At 41.4% G+C, this 18,932-nt stretch overlaps 1 protein-coding gene across 4 annotated transcripts in view; it reads left to right on the top strand.

Moving 5' to 3' along the window:
* The window catches only part of rnf150a (ring finger protein 150a), a 101,252-nt gene that overhangs the window by 72,477 nt on the left and 9,843 nt on the right, over positions 1-18,932 (top strand). For 2 of the 4 annotated variants that reach the window (XM_061922964.1, XM_061922963.1), the window contains one exon: positions 15,663-15,913. In XM_061922964.1, coding sequence (XP_061778948.1) covers positions 15,663-15,913 — 251 coding nt within the window. The remainder of the gene's footprint in view (positions 1-15,662; positions 15,914-18,932) is intronic. The other 2 variants (XM_061922965.1, XM_061922966.1) reach the window with 2 other exon arrangements.

Below are 18,932 nucleotides of genomic sequence, written 5' to 3'. Positions count from 1 at the left end.
TATATGTATAGATATATAATATATATGTTTATGTATATACAGGTAAAAGCCAGTAAATTAGAATATTTTGAAAAACTTGATTTATTTCAGTAATTGCATTCAAAAGGTGTAACTTGTACATTATATTTATTCATTGCACACAGACTGATGCATTCAAATGTTTATTTCATTTAATTTTGATGATTTGAAGTGGCAACAAATGAAAATCCAAAATTCCGTGTGTCACAAAATTAGAATATTGTGTAAGGCTAATACAAAAAAGGGATTTTTAGAAATGTTGGCCAACTGAAAAGTATGAAAATGAAAAATATGAGCATGTACAATACTCAATACTTGGTTGGAGCTCCTTTTGCCTCAATTACTGCGTTAATGCGGCGTGGCATGGAGTCGATGAGTTTCTGGCACTGCTCAGGTGTTATGAGAGCCCAGGTTGCTCTGATAGTGGCCTTCAACTCTTCTGCGTTTTTGGGTCTGGCATTCTGCATCTTCCTTTTCACAATAGCCCACAGATTTTCTATGGGGCTAAGGTCAGGGGAGTTGGCGGGCCAATTTAGAACAGAAATACCATGGTCCGTAAACCAGGCACGGGTAGATTTTGCGCTGTGTGCAGGCGCCAAGTCCTGTTGGAACTTGAAATCTCCATCTCCATAGAGCAGGTCAGCAGCAGGAAGCATGAAGTGCTCTAAAACTTGCTGGTAGACGGCTGCGTTGACCCTGGATCTCAGGAAACAGAGTGGACCGACACCAGCAGATGACATGGCACCCCAAACCATCACTGATGGTGGAAACTTTACACTAGACTTCAGGCAACGTGGATCCTGTGCCTCTCCTGTCTTCCTCCAGACTCTGGGACCTCGATTTCCAAAGGAAATGCAAAATTTGCTTTCGTCAGAAAACATGACTTTGGACCACTCAGCAGCAGTCCAGCTCTTTTTTTCCTTAGCCCAGGTGAGACGCTTTGCGCGCTGTTTCTTGGTCAACAGTGGCTTGACACGAGGTATGCGGCAGTTGAAACCCATGTCTTTCAAGCGTCTCTTGGTGGTGGATCTTGTAGCACTGACTCCAGCAGCTGTCCACTCCTTCTGAATCTCCCCCACATTTTTGAATGTTTTTTTTTTCACAATCTTGACCAGGGCGCGGTGATCCCTATCGCTTGTACACTTTTTCTGACCACAGTTTTTCCTTCCCTTTGCCTCTCCATTAATGTGTTTGGACACAGAGCTCTGAGAACAGCCAGCCTCTTCAGCAATAACCTTTTGTGTCTTTCCCTCCTTGTGCAATGTGTCGATGGTTGCCTTTTGGACAGCTGTCAAATCTGAAGTCTTCCCCATGTTTGTGTAGGCTTCAGAACTGGACTGAGAGACCATTTAAAGCCCTTTGCAGGTGTTTTGAGTTAATCAGCTGATTAGTTTGTGGCACCAGGTGTCTTCAAAATTTAACCCTTACACAATATTCTAATTTTGTGACACACGGAATTTTGGATTTTCATTTGTTGCCACTTCAAATCATCAAAATTAAATGAAATAAACATTTGAATGCATCAGTCTGTGTGCAATGAATAAATATAATGTACAAGTTACACCTTTTGAATGCAATTACTGAAATAAATCAAGTTTTTCAAAATATTCTAATTTACTGGCTTTTACCTGTATGTACATGAATGTGTGTATATGTATGTATTAGTGTTGTCCCGATACCAATATTTTGGTACCGGCTGGTTGGTGCACGTACCACAGTTTGAGAAACACTATCCAGTCTATCCAATGCTGGTGTCGTTCATACAGAGAAGAAAGAGGTGGAAAGTCCATTTTGCAGGCAGTGTAGAAAGCACTAATGTAAAGTGTTTCCTTTGCTTTCAGCAAAAAACTCATTATGATTTAACTTTAAAGAAATATGCGACTGAAATAAAAATGTCAAAAGGCTTTCAAAGACACAGTGTTCACAGTAACAGATCAATCAACATGAAAGGAGTACTTCCAGCTTCCATCAATGCCAGTCAATCACTTTAATGTTCAGTCCTTCATTTCTCTTCTGAACGACCCTTTTGTTGACTTGTAGTGTTGTCACCATACCAGAATTTCAGTAGTCAATACCGATACCTATGAGTTTCCAGGATTCTCCATACTTATTCGATACCAGGATAAACATTTTTTTTAAACTGAACCAGTGTAATTTTGAATTCCTTCCATCCATCCATTTTCTACCACTTGTCCCTTTCGGGGTCGCGGGGGTTGCTGGAGCCTATCTCAGCTGCATTCGGGCAGAAGGCGGGGTACACCCTGGACCAGGAGTCAAAGAGCCATTTTGACCAGTTTCACAAATTATAGAAAACAATGGGAGCCGCAAAATTTTTTTTGAAATTTTGAATGAAATAACACTGCATACAAATTTTTTTTTTGCTTTGTGCTATGTATAAACCAGGGGTCTCAGACACGCTGCCCACACCTTTCTGTGGAATTTGAAAGCTGGTGCGGCACGCGGGTTTTCAATGAATGGCGTTTGTCAGCGTCATGCGTGCCGTGATGGTACAGCAGAAAGCACCCACTACAGCCAGCGTGCCTAAACAGCCACACGTTGTATGAGGCTTCCGCTTGCTCACGTTGGTAACAGCAAGGCATACTTAGTCAACAACCACACAGGTCACACTGACGGTGGCGGTATAAAAAAAACAAAACTTTAACACTCTTACTAATAATGCGCCACACTGTGAACCCACACTAAACAAGAATGACAAACAAATTTCGGGAGAACATCTGCACCGTAACACAACATAAACACAACAGGACAAATACCCAGAATCCCATGCAGCCCTAACTCTTCCGGGATACATTATACACCCTCCCCCCCCCGCTACCAAACCCCGCCCACCTCAACCGACGCACAGAGAGGGGGGGGTTGATGTGTGAGGGAGCAGGCTTGGGGTGGGGGCGTGGTTTGGTGATAGCAGGGGTGTATAATGTAGCCCGGAAGAGTCAGGGCTGCATGGGATTCTGGGTGTTTGTTCTGTTGTGTTTATGTTGTGTTAAGGTGCAGATGTTCTCCCGAAATGTGTTTGTCATTCTTGTTTGGTTTTGGTTCAAAGTGTGGCGCATTATTAGTAAGAGTGTTAAAGTTGTTTTATATTACTACCGTCAGTGTAACCTGTGTGGCTGTTGACCAAGTATGCCTTGCTGTCACGTACGTGTGCAAGCAGAGGATGTAAGTTGTATAACAAGTGTTGGGCTGGCACGCTGTTAATACAGATTGTAGAGGGCGCCAAATGTTGTACCATCATGGCACGCCCTTATTATAGCCGTAAGGGTGAAAATCGGTGAATATTAAGCCCGGGAGTTTTCTGCGAGAGGCACTGAAATACGGAAGTCTCACGGGAAAATTGGGGGGTTCAGCAAGTAAGAGTGATCAAAGAGCCGCGGGTTGCCGACCCTTGCCCTGGACAAGTCGCCACCTCATCGCAGGGCCAACACAGATAGACAGACAACATTCACACTCACATTCACACACTCGGGCCAATTTAGTGTTGCCAATCAACCTATCCCCTACACCACTAAGAAATATTTAGGATCACCGTGCTTCAACATAGTTTTGCATAGAATTTAAATTGCTGTATCAGCTGCCAAGAGGCAACTGTACATTCAAACGTTTGCTTAATCTACACAAGAAGCAAACGTACGTTTTGATCAGACATTTGAAGTGTGCGTTTGAGCGCCGCTCAGAGAAAAATACAATTGGCAAAAATGTGCGGAAAAAAGTTGTGGTTATTGAGCAAAGTTGCAAGGCCGCGCATAATTCCAATCCCTGGTAATGATGCGATTTTGCGTGAATTGATTAAAGATTATTAGTCTGTTGAGGCTTCCCTTGACCTGTTGCTTGTTTTCTTAAAGAAGTGCCAGCACAAAGCCTTCAGGGTTTATTGACGTGAAAGAAGCTGCAGTACTTACAGAATAGTGCTGCTAGGATCCTGATGAGAGTGCGGAAATACGACCATATCACACCAGTTCTCAAATCCCTTCACTGGCTTCCTGTTCCACTCAGGATTGAATACAAAGTCTCCCTACTAACCCACCAGTGCCTCCATGGAAATGCCCCCCTCTACCTCAAAGAACTACTCACCCCCAAATCCTCCACACCGGACAGGCTAACCTCCGAGGACAAAGCTACGAACAATGGGAGACCGGGCTTTCTGCTCTGCCGCTCCCAGTCTGTGGAACGCTCTCCCTGACCACCTGAGGGCACCACAGACTGTGGATGCTTTTAAAAAAGGCTTAAAAACCCTTCTTTTTAAAAAACATTTCTTTAGATATATGCATACTAGTTTTAGCTATTTGGCTGTTCTAGTTTTTATTTATTTTAATTTTTTATTATCTTTTTATTTTTATTTTTTTAATACACTGTAGCACTTTGAGGTTGTTTACTCAATGTAAGTGCTTATTACAAATAAAATCTATTATTATTATTATTATTATTATTATTATGGTTAGTGCATGTGCCTCACAATACGAAGGTCCTGAGTTCAATCCCGGGCTCGGTATCTTTCTGTGTGGAGTTTGCATGTTCTCCCCGTGACCGCGTGGGTTCCCTCCGGGTACTCCGGCTTCCTCCCACCTCCAAAGACATGCACCTGGGGATAGGTTGATTGGCAACATTAAATGGTCCCTAGTGTGTGAATGTTGTCTGTCTATCTGTGTTGGCCCTGTGATGAGGTGGCGACTTGTCCAGGGTGTACCCCGCCTCCCGGCCGAATGCGGCTGAGATAGGCTCTAGCACCCCCCACGCCTCCTAAAGGGACAAGCGGTAGAAAATGGATGGATGGATGGATTCAGTCTTTGAATACCTTTTTGATTCCTGGGAATCCTCTGTGACTCTTCAGAGTGTTTGGGTTGGATAGCTGTATCCAACGAATCTTGGCACAGCAGAAGAGTTCCAAGTCGTTATCCAGACCCTCCATGAATCAAAGAGGTGGGAAAAGGCAGAGGGGTGATGTCAGTGTTGGCAGAGAGACAATAAAGGCAATAACTGAAGGCAGGAATGGCTCACCATGTTTGGGACCCAATGTGAAGCTGCCAAATAAAGAGCGCAAGACTTCTTGGTCCTGAGCCAATACAGCTGGGCTATAAAGGTCCAAAGCTCGGTGTTTAACCCTTTCCTTCAGAGACATTCAGATGTTTCTTATAATGCCAATCACACCGATCCCGTCTGGCTGACACTATATTTATTTTTGGTCCACCGGCTGAATGGCGGCCAGAAGCTAATTGTGTCTCCATACACAGTGTGAACTGTACGCTTAGCTTTTTCACAGAAATGTTTTTGTAGCACAGAAAATATGAAACGTCTTAAAATACCACAATTTCATTATTGGGATACCAAGTTGGGGAGGAGATCTTGCCCCAAGTGGAGGAGTTCAAGTACCTCGGAGTCTTGTTCACGAGTGGGGGAAGAGTGGATCGTGAGATCGACAGGCGGATCGGTGCGGCGTCTTCAGTAATGCGGACGCTGTATCGATCCGTTGTGGTGAAGAAGGAGCTGAGCCGGAAGGCAAAGCTCTCGATTTACCGGTCGATCTACGTTCCCATCCTCACCTATGGTCATGAGCTTTGGGTCATGACCGAAAGGACAAGATCACGGGTACAAGCGGCCGAAATGAGTTTCCTCCGCTGAGTGGCGGGGCTCTCCCTTAGAGATAGGGTGAGAAGCTCTGTCATCCGGGGGGAGCTCAAAGTAAAGCCGCTGCTCCTCCACATCGAGAGGAGCCAGATGAGGTGGTTCGGGCATCTGGTCAGGATGCCACCCGAACGCCTCCCTAGGAAGGTGTTTCGGGCACGTCCGACCGGTAGGAGGCCACGGGGAAGACCCAGGACACGCTGGGAAGACTATCTCGCCCGGCTGGCCTGGGAACGCCTCGGGATCCCCCGGGAGGAGCTGGACGAAGTGGCTGGGGAGAGGGAAGTCTGGGCTTCCCTGCTTAAGCTGCTGCCCCCGCGACCCAACCTCGGATAAGCGGAAGAAGATGGATGGATGAGATGGATGGGATACCAAGTCCAGGAGCGTATCTAGTCCATACTACTATGATTACATCGATATTTTTGAGCATCACAAAATATTTTTTTAAAAATGTATATTATGTTTATAAACTCAGTAAATATGACAATTCTTACAATCGGGATATTATCTCCTTATATGACTTTGAACATGACCAATGTATGATCCTGTAACTATTTGGTATCGGATCGATACCCACATTTGTGGTATCATCCAAAACTAATGTAAAGTATCAAACAACAGAAGAATAAGTGATTATTACATTTTAACAGAAGTGTAGATAGAACATGTTGAAACTGAAAATTAGCCGATATTAACAGTAAATGAGCAGGTAGATTAATAATACATTTTCTACCATTTGTCCTTAAAGGCCTACTGAAATGTGATTTTCTTATTCAAACAGGGATAGCAGGTCCATTCTATGTGTCATACTTGATCATTTCGCGATATTGCCATATTTTTGCTGAAAGGATTTAGTAGAGAACATCGACGATAAAGTTCGCAACTTTTGGTCTCTGATAAAAAAGCCTTGCCTGTACGATATGCGTGTGACGTCACAGGTTGTGGAGCTCCTCACATCCGCACATTGTTTACAATCATGGCCACCAGCAGCGAGGGCGATTCGGACCGAAATAGCGACGATTTCCCCATTAATTTGAGCGAGGATGAAAGATTCGTGGATGAGGAAAGTGAGAGTGAAGGACTAGAGGGCAGTGGGAGCGATTCAGATAGGGAAGATGCTGTGAGAGGCGGGTGGGACCTGATATTCAGCTGGGAATGACTAAAACAGTAAATAAACACAATACATATATATACTCTATTAGCCACAACACAACCAGACTTATATGTAATATGCCACAAATTAATCCCGCATAACAAACACCTCCCCCCTCCCGTCCATATAACCCGCCAATACAACTCAAACACCTGCACAACACGCTCAATCCCACAGCCCAAAGTACCGTTCACCTCCCCAAAGTTCATACAGCACATATATTTCCCCAAAGTCCCCAAAGTTACGTACGTGACATGCACATAGCGGCACGCACGTACGGGCAAGCGATCAAATGTTTGGAAGCCGCAGCTGCATGCGTACTCACGGTACCGCGTCTGCGCATCCAACTCAAAGTCCTCCTGGTAAGAGTCTCTGTTGTCCCAGTTCTCCACAGGCCAACGGTAAAGCTTGACTGTCATCTTTCGGGAATGTAAACAATGAAACACCGGCCGCGTTATCCGGCACAACACCTGCCGCAATACACCGCTTCCCACCTACAGCTTTCTTCTTTGCTGTCTCCATTGTTCATTGAACAAATTGCAAAAGATTCACCAACACAGATGTCCAGAATACTGTGGAATTTTGCGATGAAAACAGACGACTTAATAGCTGGCCACCATGCTGTCCCAAAATGTCCTCCACAATCCGCGACGTCACGCGCTGACGTCATCATACCGAGATGTTTTCAGCAGGATATTTCGCGCAAAATTTAAAATTGCACTTTAGTAAGCTAACCCGGCCATATTGGCATGTGTTGCAATGTTAAGATTTCATCATTGATATATAAACTATCAGACTGCGTGGTCGGTAGTAGTGGGTTTCAGTAGGCCTTTATTAATGTTGACAAAATAATAGGTAGATAAATGTCATGACTTGGTCCTGGGTGTTTGCTTTTCCGGGATGCAACGGAAAGTTGGCTCGGGCGAGACGGGAATGAAGATACATTTTTTTATTTAGAGACTATAAATACAAAACAAGGAAGTAAACAAAAGGCGCGCACAATGGCGGAGAACAAACTATGAAATCAAACACTTGCACAAAGGCAAAAACTATGAACAACAAAAAAACACTAACTGTGGCTTAATAAAACAAAAACTTACTTGGCATGGAACCGGCATGAAAAAAGAGCAGCAAGGATCATAAGGGTGTGGAGAGTGTGCAGAAGCATAAATTTGGGGATGTCGTCAGAACGACAAACTGAAAAGAATGAACTTAAATACTATGGACATGATTAGTGAAAGCAGGTGCGTGACTCAAAACGTGAAACAGGTGCGTGACGTGACAGGTGGAAACTAATGGTTGCTATGGTGACAAAACAAAAGTGCACAAAAAGTCCAAAACCCAAAACGAACATGACCAAAACAAAAACATGATCACACAGACATGACAATAAATGACACAATATGTTACTGCATACGTCAGCAGACTAGAGATGCGCGGTTTGTGGGCACAACCGCGGAGTCCGCGGATTATCCGCGGATCGGGCGGATGAAATTTAAAAAAAATTAGATTTTATCCGCGGGTCGGGTCGGGTCGGGCGGTTGAAAGAAATTAGATTTTAAATAGATTCAGGCGGGTGGCAGTTAAACCAATTCGGAAATATATATACATAGTTAAATGTTGTTACCCACATACGAAAAACGAGCAGGCACCTGCAGCATATGCCACAACAGAAGAAAAAAAAAAAAAGAGATGGACACTTTTACGGAGCGGAGAAGGCCCCCGACGCCTCGCCGGGGTCCGGGACCGAGGCCCCTTCCCCCGAGAGGGCCCCACCGGGAGCCGTAGCTGAGGCGATCCGCGAGAAGGGCCCGACGCACGTCCAGGGTCACCACCGCGCCCACCGCACCGACACCCTGCCTCGTCCGCCTTCGCCGCGGCCGGCGTCACGCGCAGCAGGTAAGCAGCTTACCTGCCCGCCACCCCCGTGGCCGGGGGCTCGTAACAGGGGTCACTCCGCGCGCTCCGCCCGCGCAGCTTACCTGCCCGCCACCCCTGTTGCCGGGGGCGCGTAACAGGGGTCACTCCGCGCGCAGTGCGCTCACGAAAGGGGTGGGGCTCACCCTGGTTGATATAGACAGCAGCTAGGACGGTGGCCATGGAAGTTGGAACCCGCTAAGGAGTGTGTAACAACCCACCTGCCGAATCAACTAGCCCTGAAAATGGATGGCGCTGGAGCGTCGGGCCCATATACCCGGCCGTCCCCGGCAGCGAGACGCGCTTGGAGGTGCGCTCAGTGCGGCTCCCATATGATTGCGCACTGATGTGCGTCTGGGTCGTGACAGCGTGGCACGCGAATGTCTGTGCTGCATTGGATCAGTCTCCTTTCTTTAACAGGCAAAAGCTTTATAACCTCACTAATGCCTTGCATCGTCTATATTAGATATATAACAACGGGCGGGTGCGGGCGGATGGCGGGCGGGTCCGGTTCTGATCAAATGTTAGATCGGGTGGATTGCGGATGGTTGACGACTTTCTGATGCGGTTGCGGATGAAATAATTGCCTATCCGCGCATCTCTACAGCAGACTAATTAGGAGCTTTTGTTTGCTTACCTAATAATAAAAGAAAAGTTGTCTTGTATGTTCACTATTTTATTTAATGACAAAATTGCAATATTAAACATATGTTTAATGTACCATAAGATTTTTTGTTAAAATAAAGCCAATAATGACATTTTTTGTGGTCCCCTTTATTTAGGAAAGTATCAAAATACATTTTGGTATTGGGACAACCCTAGTTCACAGGTGCATGCATGATGTCTGAGATGTTTGTGATGGAGGGTTGAAATGAAGCCGTTAAAAATTTGCCGCCGTAAGACCGCGATGACTTCATGCAGCTTTCAGAGGGAATATGATGTAACTGCTCTCTTGATGCAGCCCGGTGAAACACACCCCGTTTGTTGTTCTCTGACTGTGGCAGGAACCACTCAGACTCCCATGTGTCAGTCGCTCAGCAGGTCTTTGTTTCAATATTCCGAAGCGAAAAGGCTAAAAATAGTATCATTTGAAGTGCCTGTAGGGAGTTTTCCTCATGATGTCAACTCACTGTTTTCCACCTGGATGTCCTTAGATCCGAAAGCTTTAGTGCGCATGAAAAGAAGCACCAGATGGCTGCTCTAGCACTTAGGATTAAAGTGTAGACGGCTCACTAAAGCTCCCTTGACAACACAGGTTCTGACAATTCTCAAGTAGTTTATAACACACGTGTAAAACTCAAGGATCGGGGGCCAGATCTGGTCCGCCACATCAGTTGATGTGGCCTGCGAAAGTCGAGTACGGTATCTTTTTTTTTTTTTTTACTAAATTTTTTCCTTCTTTCTGTTTTGACTGAAAAAATACCTGTACTGCATGCAATTCCATATACCGTATTTTCCGGACTATAAGGCACACTTGAAATCCTTTTTTTTCCTCAAAATTCAACAGTGCGCCTTATAACTCGGTGTGCCTAATGCAGTGGTTCTTAACCTTGTTGGAGGTACCGAACCCCACCAGTTTCATATGCACATTCACCTAACCCTTCTTTAGTGAAAAATAAAATGTTTTTTTTTCAAATTCAAGACAAAGTTATATGTTTTTGGTAACACTTTAGTATGGGGAACATATTCTAAGTAACAAAGACTTAATTTAGAGTGTTTTGGACACTAGGGGAACATATTCTAAGTAACAAAGACTTAATTTAGAGTGTTTTGGACACTAGGGGAACATATTCTAAGTAACAAAGACTTAATTTAGAGTTTTTTGGACACTAGGGGAACATATTCTAAGTAACAAATACTTAATTTAGAGTTTTTTGGACACGAGGAGAACATATTGTAAGTAACAAAGACTTAATTTAGAGTTTTTTGGACACTAGGGGAACATATTATAAGTAACAAAGACTTAATTTAGAGTTTTTTGGACACTAGGGGAACATATTCTAAGTAACAAAGACTTAATTTAGAGTTTTTTGGACACTAGGGGAACATATTCTAAGTAACAAAGACTTAATTTAGAGTGTTTTGGACACCAGGGGAACATATTGTAAGTAACAGACTTAATTTAGAGTGTTTTGGACACTAGGGGAACATATTGTAAGTAACAAAGACTTAATTTAGAGTTTTTTGGACACTAGGGGAACATATTGTAAGTAACAAAGACTTAATTTAGAGTGTTTTGGACACTAGGGGAACATATTCTAAGTAACAAAGACTTAATTTAGAGTGTTTTGGACACTAGGGGAACATATTATAAGTAACAAAGACTTAATTTAGAGTTTTTTGGACACTAGGGGAACATATTCTAAGTAACAAAGACTTAATTTAGAGTTTTTTGGACACTAGGGGAACATATTGTAAGTAACAAAGACTTAATTTAGAGTTTTTTGGACACTAGGGGTACATATTCTAAGTAACAAAGACTTAATTTAAAGTTATTTGGTTAGGGTTAGGGTCAGTGTTAGAGGGTTAGGGTTATAATAAGGCCATGCCGAATAAGGCATTAATAAGTACTTAATAATGACTAGTTAAGAGCCAATATGTTACTAATTTGCATGTTAATAAGCAACTAATTAATGGTGAATATGTTTCCCATACTTAAGTGTTACCATGTTTTTTTAGTGGTGCACAAAATGAAGCGTGCATGAACATCACCTTGTTCAAAGAACAAAACCAACACAGTGCATGAACTCACAACAAATTACACACCTGCAAATCAGTCTGACTTCTGCTGTTGCCGTATCCATAAGTTTTTATTTACACGATGAGTCGGGTGTGTTTTGACCTCCGCCGAACCCCTGAGCCCGACTCACCGAACCCCTAGGGTTCCATCGAACCCAGGTTAAGAACCACTGGCCTAATGTAAGGAATACGTTTGGTTGAGCTTACCCACCTCGAAACCATTTTATTTGGTACATGGTGTATAGTGTGACCAGGAGATGGCAGTCAAACATAAGAGATAAGTATAGGCTGCACCGTTTGATGTGCTTCAACATAGGAGTATTATTATGGTGTGTGTATAAGGTAAGACGTATTACCTGGCGTTTTTGTTTCGCAATGTTATGCAAAAGCAACTTTTCTTACCTGCTGGTTCCTGCTGATCTGTATTTGGGATCTGCAGAAATCCTGAATAAATCCCGCCTTTGTAGTCCGTGCCTACGCCGTAGTCGATAAGCTTATTTTTTTCTCTATCTTCTTATGGGACAGTCATCCTCTGATGTTGCCATTTCTAATATAAAGTAGTGTAAAGTTCTTACTTGTATCTGTCAGTAAACTCGCCATGAAAGCACTAAAACATACCGGTGTGGTGAGTTTACATTATTCACCCAAGTAACTTTAGTTATTAGAGTAACGAGGACGAGGAATAGCTAAACATGCTTCACTACACACCGTAGTAGGATACAATAGCTCACCAGCGTCAAAATGTAAACAAACGCCATGGGTGGATTTGATTGATTGATTGAAGCATTTATTAGTAGATTGTACAGTACAGTACATATTCCGTACAATTGACCACTAAATGGTAACATCCCAATAAGTTTTTCAACTTGTTTAAGTCGGGGTCCACGTTAATCAATTCATGGATCTACACCTGACATCCACTGTAATGATACCAAGTACAGGAGTGTATCTAGTCGATACTACTATGATTACATCAATATTTTTTAGCATCACAAAATCTTTTTTAGTTTAAAAAAAAATTATATTATGTTTATAATCTCAGGAAATACGTCCCTGAACACATGAGGACTTAAATTACGACCAATGTATGATCCTGTAACTACGTGGTATCGGATTGATACCCAAATTTGTGGTATCATCCAAAACTAATGTAAAGTATCAAACAACAGAAGAATAAGTGATTATTACATTTGAACAGAAGTGTAGATAGAACATTTTGAAAGAGACAGTAAGCAGATATTAACAGTAAATGAACAAGTAGATTAATAATTCATTTTGTACCACTTGTTCTTCATAATGTGTACAAAATAATAGGTGTATAAATGACACAATATGTTACTGCATATGTCAGCAGACTATTTAGTTGCCTTTGTTTGTTTACTTACTACTAAAAGACAAGTTGTCTAATATGTTCACTATTTTATTTAAGGACTAAATTGCAATAAGAAACACATGTTTAATGTACCGTAAAATCTTTTGGTAAAATAAAGCCAATAATGCCATTTTTCAGTTGTCTCCTTTATTTAGAAAAGTATCGAAAAGTATCAAAATACATGTCGGTACCGGGTACCAAAATATCGGTATCGTTACAACCCTAGTTTACAGTGGTCCAAGTTCCTCAGTGGTTGCCAAACTTTTTTCACCAATTACCACCTTAGAAAACCCTTGGATCTCCAAGTACCACCATAATGACCAACATGAAAACACACAAGCGTAGTAGGCCTAAATATTCATTAAAAACAAGGTGGAGGTTTTATTTAACAAGTATATCTATTATTTTTGGCCACTGTAACATTACGCACAGTTTGAACAGTAACACTGTGTTTGAATATTGACGTGATTCTTTGGCGTACCACTACATGGAGCCAACGTATTTGAGAATCAATGCTCTATACCAGTGTTTTTCAAGTCTGGTGTGCCGTGGGAGATGATGTCATTTCACCTAATTGGGTTAAAAATATTTTTGCAAACCGGTAATTATAATCCGCAAATAATGTGCCGTAGTTGAGTGCCTGTGCTGTCGAGAGCGCAGCAGAAAAACCGTGTAATACTCTTCCATATCAGCAGGTGGCAGCAGGTAGCTAATTGCTTTGTAGATGTCGGGAACATGGTTTGTCGTGATCACAATATGCAGACGACAGCGGGAGGCAGGGTGAAGGTAAAAAGGTATCGAACGCTTAAACCAAAAATAAACAAAAGGCGCGTGCTGCTAAGAAATTGATTGATTGATTGATTGAAACTTTTATTAGTAGATTGCACAGTACAGTACATATTCCGTACAATTGACCACTAAATGGTAACACCCAAATAAGTTTTTCAACTTGTTTAAGTCGGGGTCCACGTTAATCAATTCATGGTAAAGGGCATTGAAGCTTAGGGAGGGCTATGCAAAACAAAACTAAAACTGACCTGGCTGCAAAGTAAACAAAAACAGGATGCTGGACGACAGCAAAGACTTACAGCGTGTGGGAGCAGCAGACGGCATCCACAAAGTACATCCGTACATGACATGACAATCAACAACAAAACAGGAAACACTACACACAGGAAAACAGCAAAAAAAAACAAATAAGTCACGGCGTGATGTGACAGGTGGTGACTGTACACCTACTTTGAGACAAGAGTTATGGTGATGCATGCTTGGTTATAGTTTAAAGTCATACCCAACAATTGTGAGAACGACTTTTTACTGTCTATATTGGCTGCTGAGTTTCATTTTTTTTATGTTTTCTGCTAGTGGTGTGCCTCTGGGTTTTTCCAATGAAAAACATGTGCCTTATACAACAGGAGCACTCTAGTGTTTTTAGGAATTCCCTGCGAAAACGTTTCCCTAGTTTTGACCCGAACTCGGCCAGATTTGGCCCCCTGGGCATACTTGCCAACCTTGAGACCTCCGATTTCGGGAGGTGGGGGGCGTGGTCGGGGTGGGGCGGGGGCGTGGTTAAGATATATATATATATATATATATATATATATATATATATATATATATATATATATATATATATAAGAAATACTTGACCTTCAGTGAATTCTAGCTATGTATATATATATATATATATATATAATAAAATAAATACTTGAATTTCAGTGTTCATTTATTTACACATATACACACACATAACACTCATCTACTCATTGTTGAGTTAAGGGTTGAATTGTCCACCCTTGTTCTATTCTCTGTCACTATTTCAGAACACACACATTATACAAATATACATTATAAAATCAATAAGAAAACGGGAGCTCTAATTTGGGAGTCTGAATTAGGATCAGAAGTTCCTATATAAACATTGCGCACTCACGTCGCCTTTTTGTATTGATTACTGCAGCTGTGCACTGGATTCATTCACAAATACAAACTACAACTCACAAACACTTTAGAGTTAGGCTCCACCATCAGAATGTGTACTTAAACTTATAAAGATCACATGGATATTATTCAGTGAGTTGATTCACCAAAACTAACCTGTTATACAGGAGGAAAAAGCACACAGGACGTTTCAATTGTTTACAGACTGGTCGCACTCATCAGAATGACAAGACACTTCCGGTCTGCAGGTGATAGCATTCAATTGGGAAGAAACGCCCTACTGCCCCCTACTGACCAATGTGAATACTGATAAATGTGGAATGACAGCTCCAAAAACGAATTCAAACCACAAAATAAAATAAATAAATCAACACAAAAATGTGACACATTATGGGTGGGTCACATATGCATGTACAGTAGATGGCAGTATTGTCCTGTTTAAAAGTGTCACAACATTGCTGTTTACGGCAGACGAACTGCTTTACGGTAGACGAAAACTTGACTGCTGTTGTTGTGTGTTGTTACCGCGCTGGGAGGACGTTAATGAAACTGCCTAACAATAAACCCACATAAGAAACCAAGAACTCGCCCTCGATCATTAGCTGTTTATATTGTGGGAAAGCGGACGTGTGAACAGGCTGTCAACACGTCACTCAGGTCCGCATGGAGCTGGAGGGGGCGTGGCCTCCAGCTCCGCCTGAATTTCGGGAGAAAATTTGTCCCGGGAGGTTTTCGGGAGAGGCGCTGAATTTCGGGAGTCTCCCGGAAAATCCGGGAGGGTTGACAAGTATGCCCCTGGGTCGGCAGTTGAACAGCCCTGTTGTGTTCTGAATGGAAACACTCCAAAGCTGGAACTGCGTTTTCCTGTGTGTTTGTGTGCAGGCACAGGCGAGGTGGTGGCCATCATGATCCCGGAGCACAAAGGTCGGGAGATTGTGGCCCTGCTGGATCAGTGTGTCGCCGTCACCTTGCACATCACTGTAGGAACGCGCAACCTGCAGAAGTATGTGAGCAGAACCTCCGTAGTCTTTGTCTCCATCTCCTTCATCATTCTCATGATAATCTCCCTCGCCTGGCTTGTCTTCTACTATATCCAGAGATTCCGCTATGTTAATGCCCGAGACCGCAACCAGGTACGACTCCGCCCTTTATGCAACTGTTGATCTTGTCTGAGTGGATGGTGCTGTGCTGTAAATCCCCATGTTGGCCGGCGCCGTCTTTACATCTGGCGTCGGCATGGAGAGGCGGGAATTGTTAGCCTGACAGGCGGCGCGAAGCAGCGGACCATCAACCTTAGCCGTCAGAGTCAACACAGGCTTCTGGTTACATCATCACGTCTGTTAATGGAACAGCTGGCGGGGAGGCGACCATTGTTAGCTTTTTAAATAAAATAAAAAAAGTATAATCAAGTGACGACTGCAACTGTTATCATCTCCCGTCACGAACAATATGCAACACTTGTGATTAATTTTTTTTTTTATTATTTCATATTTTTACTGAACACTTCCCATGCAGAACTGTGCGTTCGGTGTGATATATTTAATTGAGGTTGTTAAATTTCTCATTGAATAATTACACTGCAAAAAGTCAGTGTTCAAAAACAAGGGAAAAAAATACAAAAATAAGTGGTACGTGCGATTTTTTAAAAATATTCTAAAAATAGCAACAATTCAAAAATCCTTTATAAATATATTTATTGAATAATACTTCAACAAAATATGAATGTAAGTTCATAAACTGAACATCAAATCAAGTAGGCTATTCCATTCATTACAATGCAACAATGCAATATTCAGTGTTGACAGCTAGATTTTTTGTGGACATGTTCCATAAATATTGATGTTAAAGATTTCTTTTTTTGTGAAGAAATGTTTAGAATTAAGTTCATGAATCCAGATGGATCTCTATTACAATCCCCAAAGAGGGCACTTTAAGTTGATGATTACTTCTATGTGTAGAATTCTTTATTTATAATTGAATCACTTGTTTATTTTTTAACAAGTTTTTAGTTATTTTTATATCTTTTTTTCCAAATAGTTCAAGAAAGACCACTACAAATGAGCAATATTTTGCACTGTTATACAATTTAATAAATCAGAAACTGATGACATAGTGCTGTATTTTACTTCTTTATCTCTTTTTTTCAACCAAAAATGCTTTGCTCTGATTAGGGGGTACTTGAATTTAAAAAAAATTCACAGGGGGTACATCACTGAAAAAAGGTTGAGAACCACTGTTTTACTCAATATACTGTAGGTCATCAAATCTCAGCAACAAGCTGTAATATCTTACTGAGATCATTTAGGAGCAAAACCCTTAAAACAAGTAAAACACTCTAACATAAAATCTGCTTAGTGAGAAGAATTATCTTATCAGACAGAAAATAAGCAAATATCACCCTTATTTGAGATATTTAATCTTACTTAGATTTCAGTTTTTGCAGTGTAGTATTTGAATATCTTAATTTAACCTTCCAATTTTGGAAAACTCTTAACGAATTTGTTCTAAAAAGCAGCCAAATTTGACAGTAATCGGCTTTTTTATTTAAAAAAAAAAAGCTTTGGTATTAGATGATATACAATGTGATCCAGTACAGACGTGCATACAGTACAGGCCAAAAGTTTGGACACACCTTCTCATTCGATGCGTTTTCTTTATTTTCATGACTATTTACCATTACTTATATACACGAGTGTCTCAAAGGGCTGCACAAGCCACGACGACATCCTCGGCTCAGATCCCACATCAGGGCATGAAAAAACTCATCCCAATGGGATTACAATGAATAACCTTGGAGAGGATCGCAGATGTGGGACTTTCCTCCCCCCATTTGTCCAGGGACATATTTCCTGAGTGTATAAACAAAAAACGAAAGAAGAAAAAACTCGACGTAATCATAGTAATATCGACTAGATACGTGCCTGTACTTGGTATCATTACAGTGGATGTCAGGTGTAGATCCACCCATGGCGTTTGTTTACATTTTGATGCCAGTGAGCTGGTGTGTAGTGAAGCATGTTTAGCTATTCCTCGTCCTGCAGTGATAATGATACTTGTAAGAAACGTACTTTATTTGTCGCCATGGAGACCAGGATTAGTGATTTAGAAGTAGCTAAAACGACGCGAATGGATGTTAGCCACTAGCTAGTTAGCCATGTCTTAAAGAACCTCTTCCTGAGGGCGTTTCAGTGTTATAACTTCACCTTTATCTTTACTTTTTAAGCCAAAATGCGTCCGTTCTCCCTTTTCTGTCTCCACACTGTGTCTGCTTGTAAGTCAGGGGTGCTCACACTTTTTCTGCAGGCGAGCTACTTTTCAATTGATCAAGTCGTGGGGATCTACCTCATTCATATATATAATTTATATTTGCTTATTTATGAAATATATGTTTTTGTTAATAAGTTAAAGGTGTTTAATGATAATGCAAGCATGTTTAACACATATAGTTAATATTGTTAATACATTAAAGGTGTTTAATGATAATACAAGTATGTTTAATAAATATAGTTAATATTGTTAACAAGTTAAAGGTGGTTAAAGATAATACAAGCATGTTTAACACATATAGTTAATATTGTTAACAAGTTAAAGGGGTTTAATGATAATACAAGCATGTTTAACACATATAGTTAATATTGTTAACAACTTAAAGGTGGTTAAAGATAATACAAGCATGTTTAACACATATAGTTAATATTGTTAACAAGTTAAAGGTGTTTAAAGATAATACAAGCATGTTTAACACATATAGTTAATATTGTTAACAAGTTAAAGGTGTTTAATGATAATACAAGCATGTTTAACACATATAGTTAATATTGTTAACAACTTAAAGGTGTTTAAAGATAATACAAGCATGTTTAACACATATAGATTCCTTTCTTTCATGAAGACAAGAATATAAGTTGGTGTATTACCTGATTGTGATGACTTGCATTGATTGGAATCAGACAGTGGTGCTGATAACGTCCGCATTTTCGAACGGAGGAGAAAAAAAGTCCTCCTTTCTGTCCAATACCACATGAAAGTGGTTGGTTTTTGGCATCTTATTTGTCCAGCTTCCGTACTCCTTTGTATACACTTTACAAGAAATACATTGTCGGCAAACTCCGTAGCTTGCTAGCTTGTGCACGCCAGCTTTCTGAGACTCTT

The sequence above is a fragment of the Nerophis lumbriciformis genome, linkage group LG27, assembly GCF_033978685.3.
Source record: "Nerophis lumbriciformis linkage group LG27, RoL_Nlum_v2.1, whole genome shotgun sequence".
Taxonomy (NCBI): domain Eukaryota; kingdom Metazoa; phylum Chordata; class Actinopteri; order Syngnathiformes; family Syngnathidae; genus Nerophis; species Nerophis lumbriciformis.
Note: the sequence above shows the minus strand (reverse complement) of the source record. Positions and strands in the feature narration are given on the sequence as shown.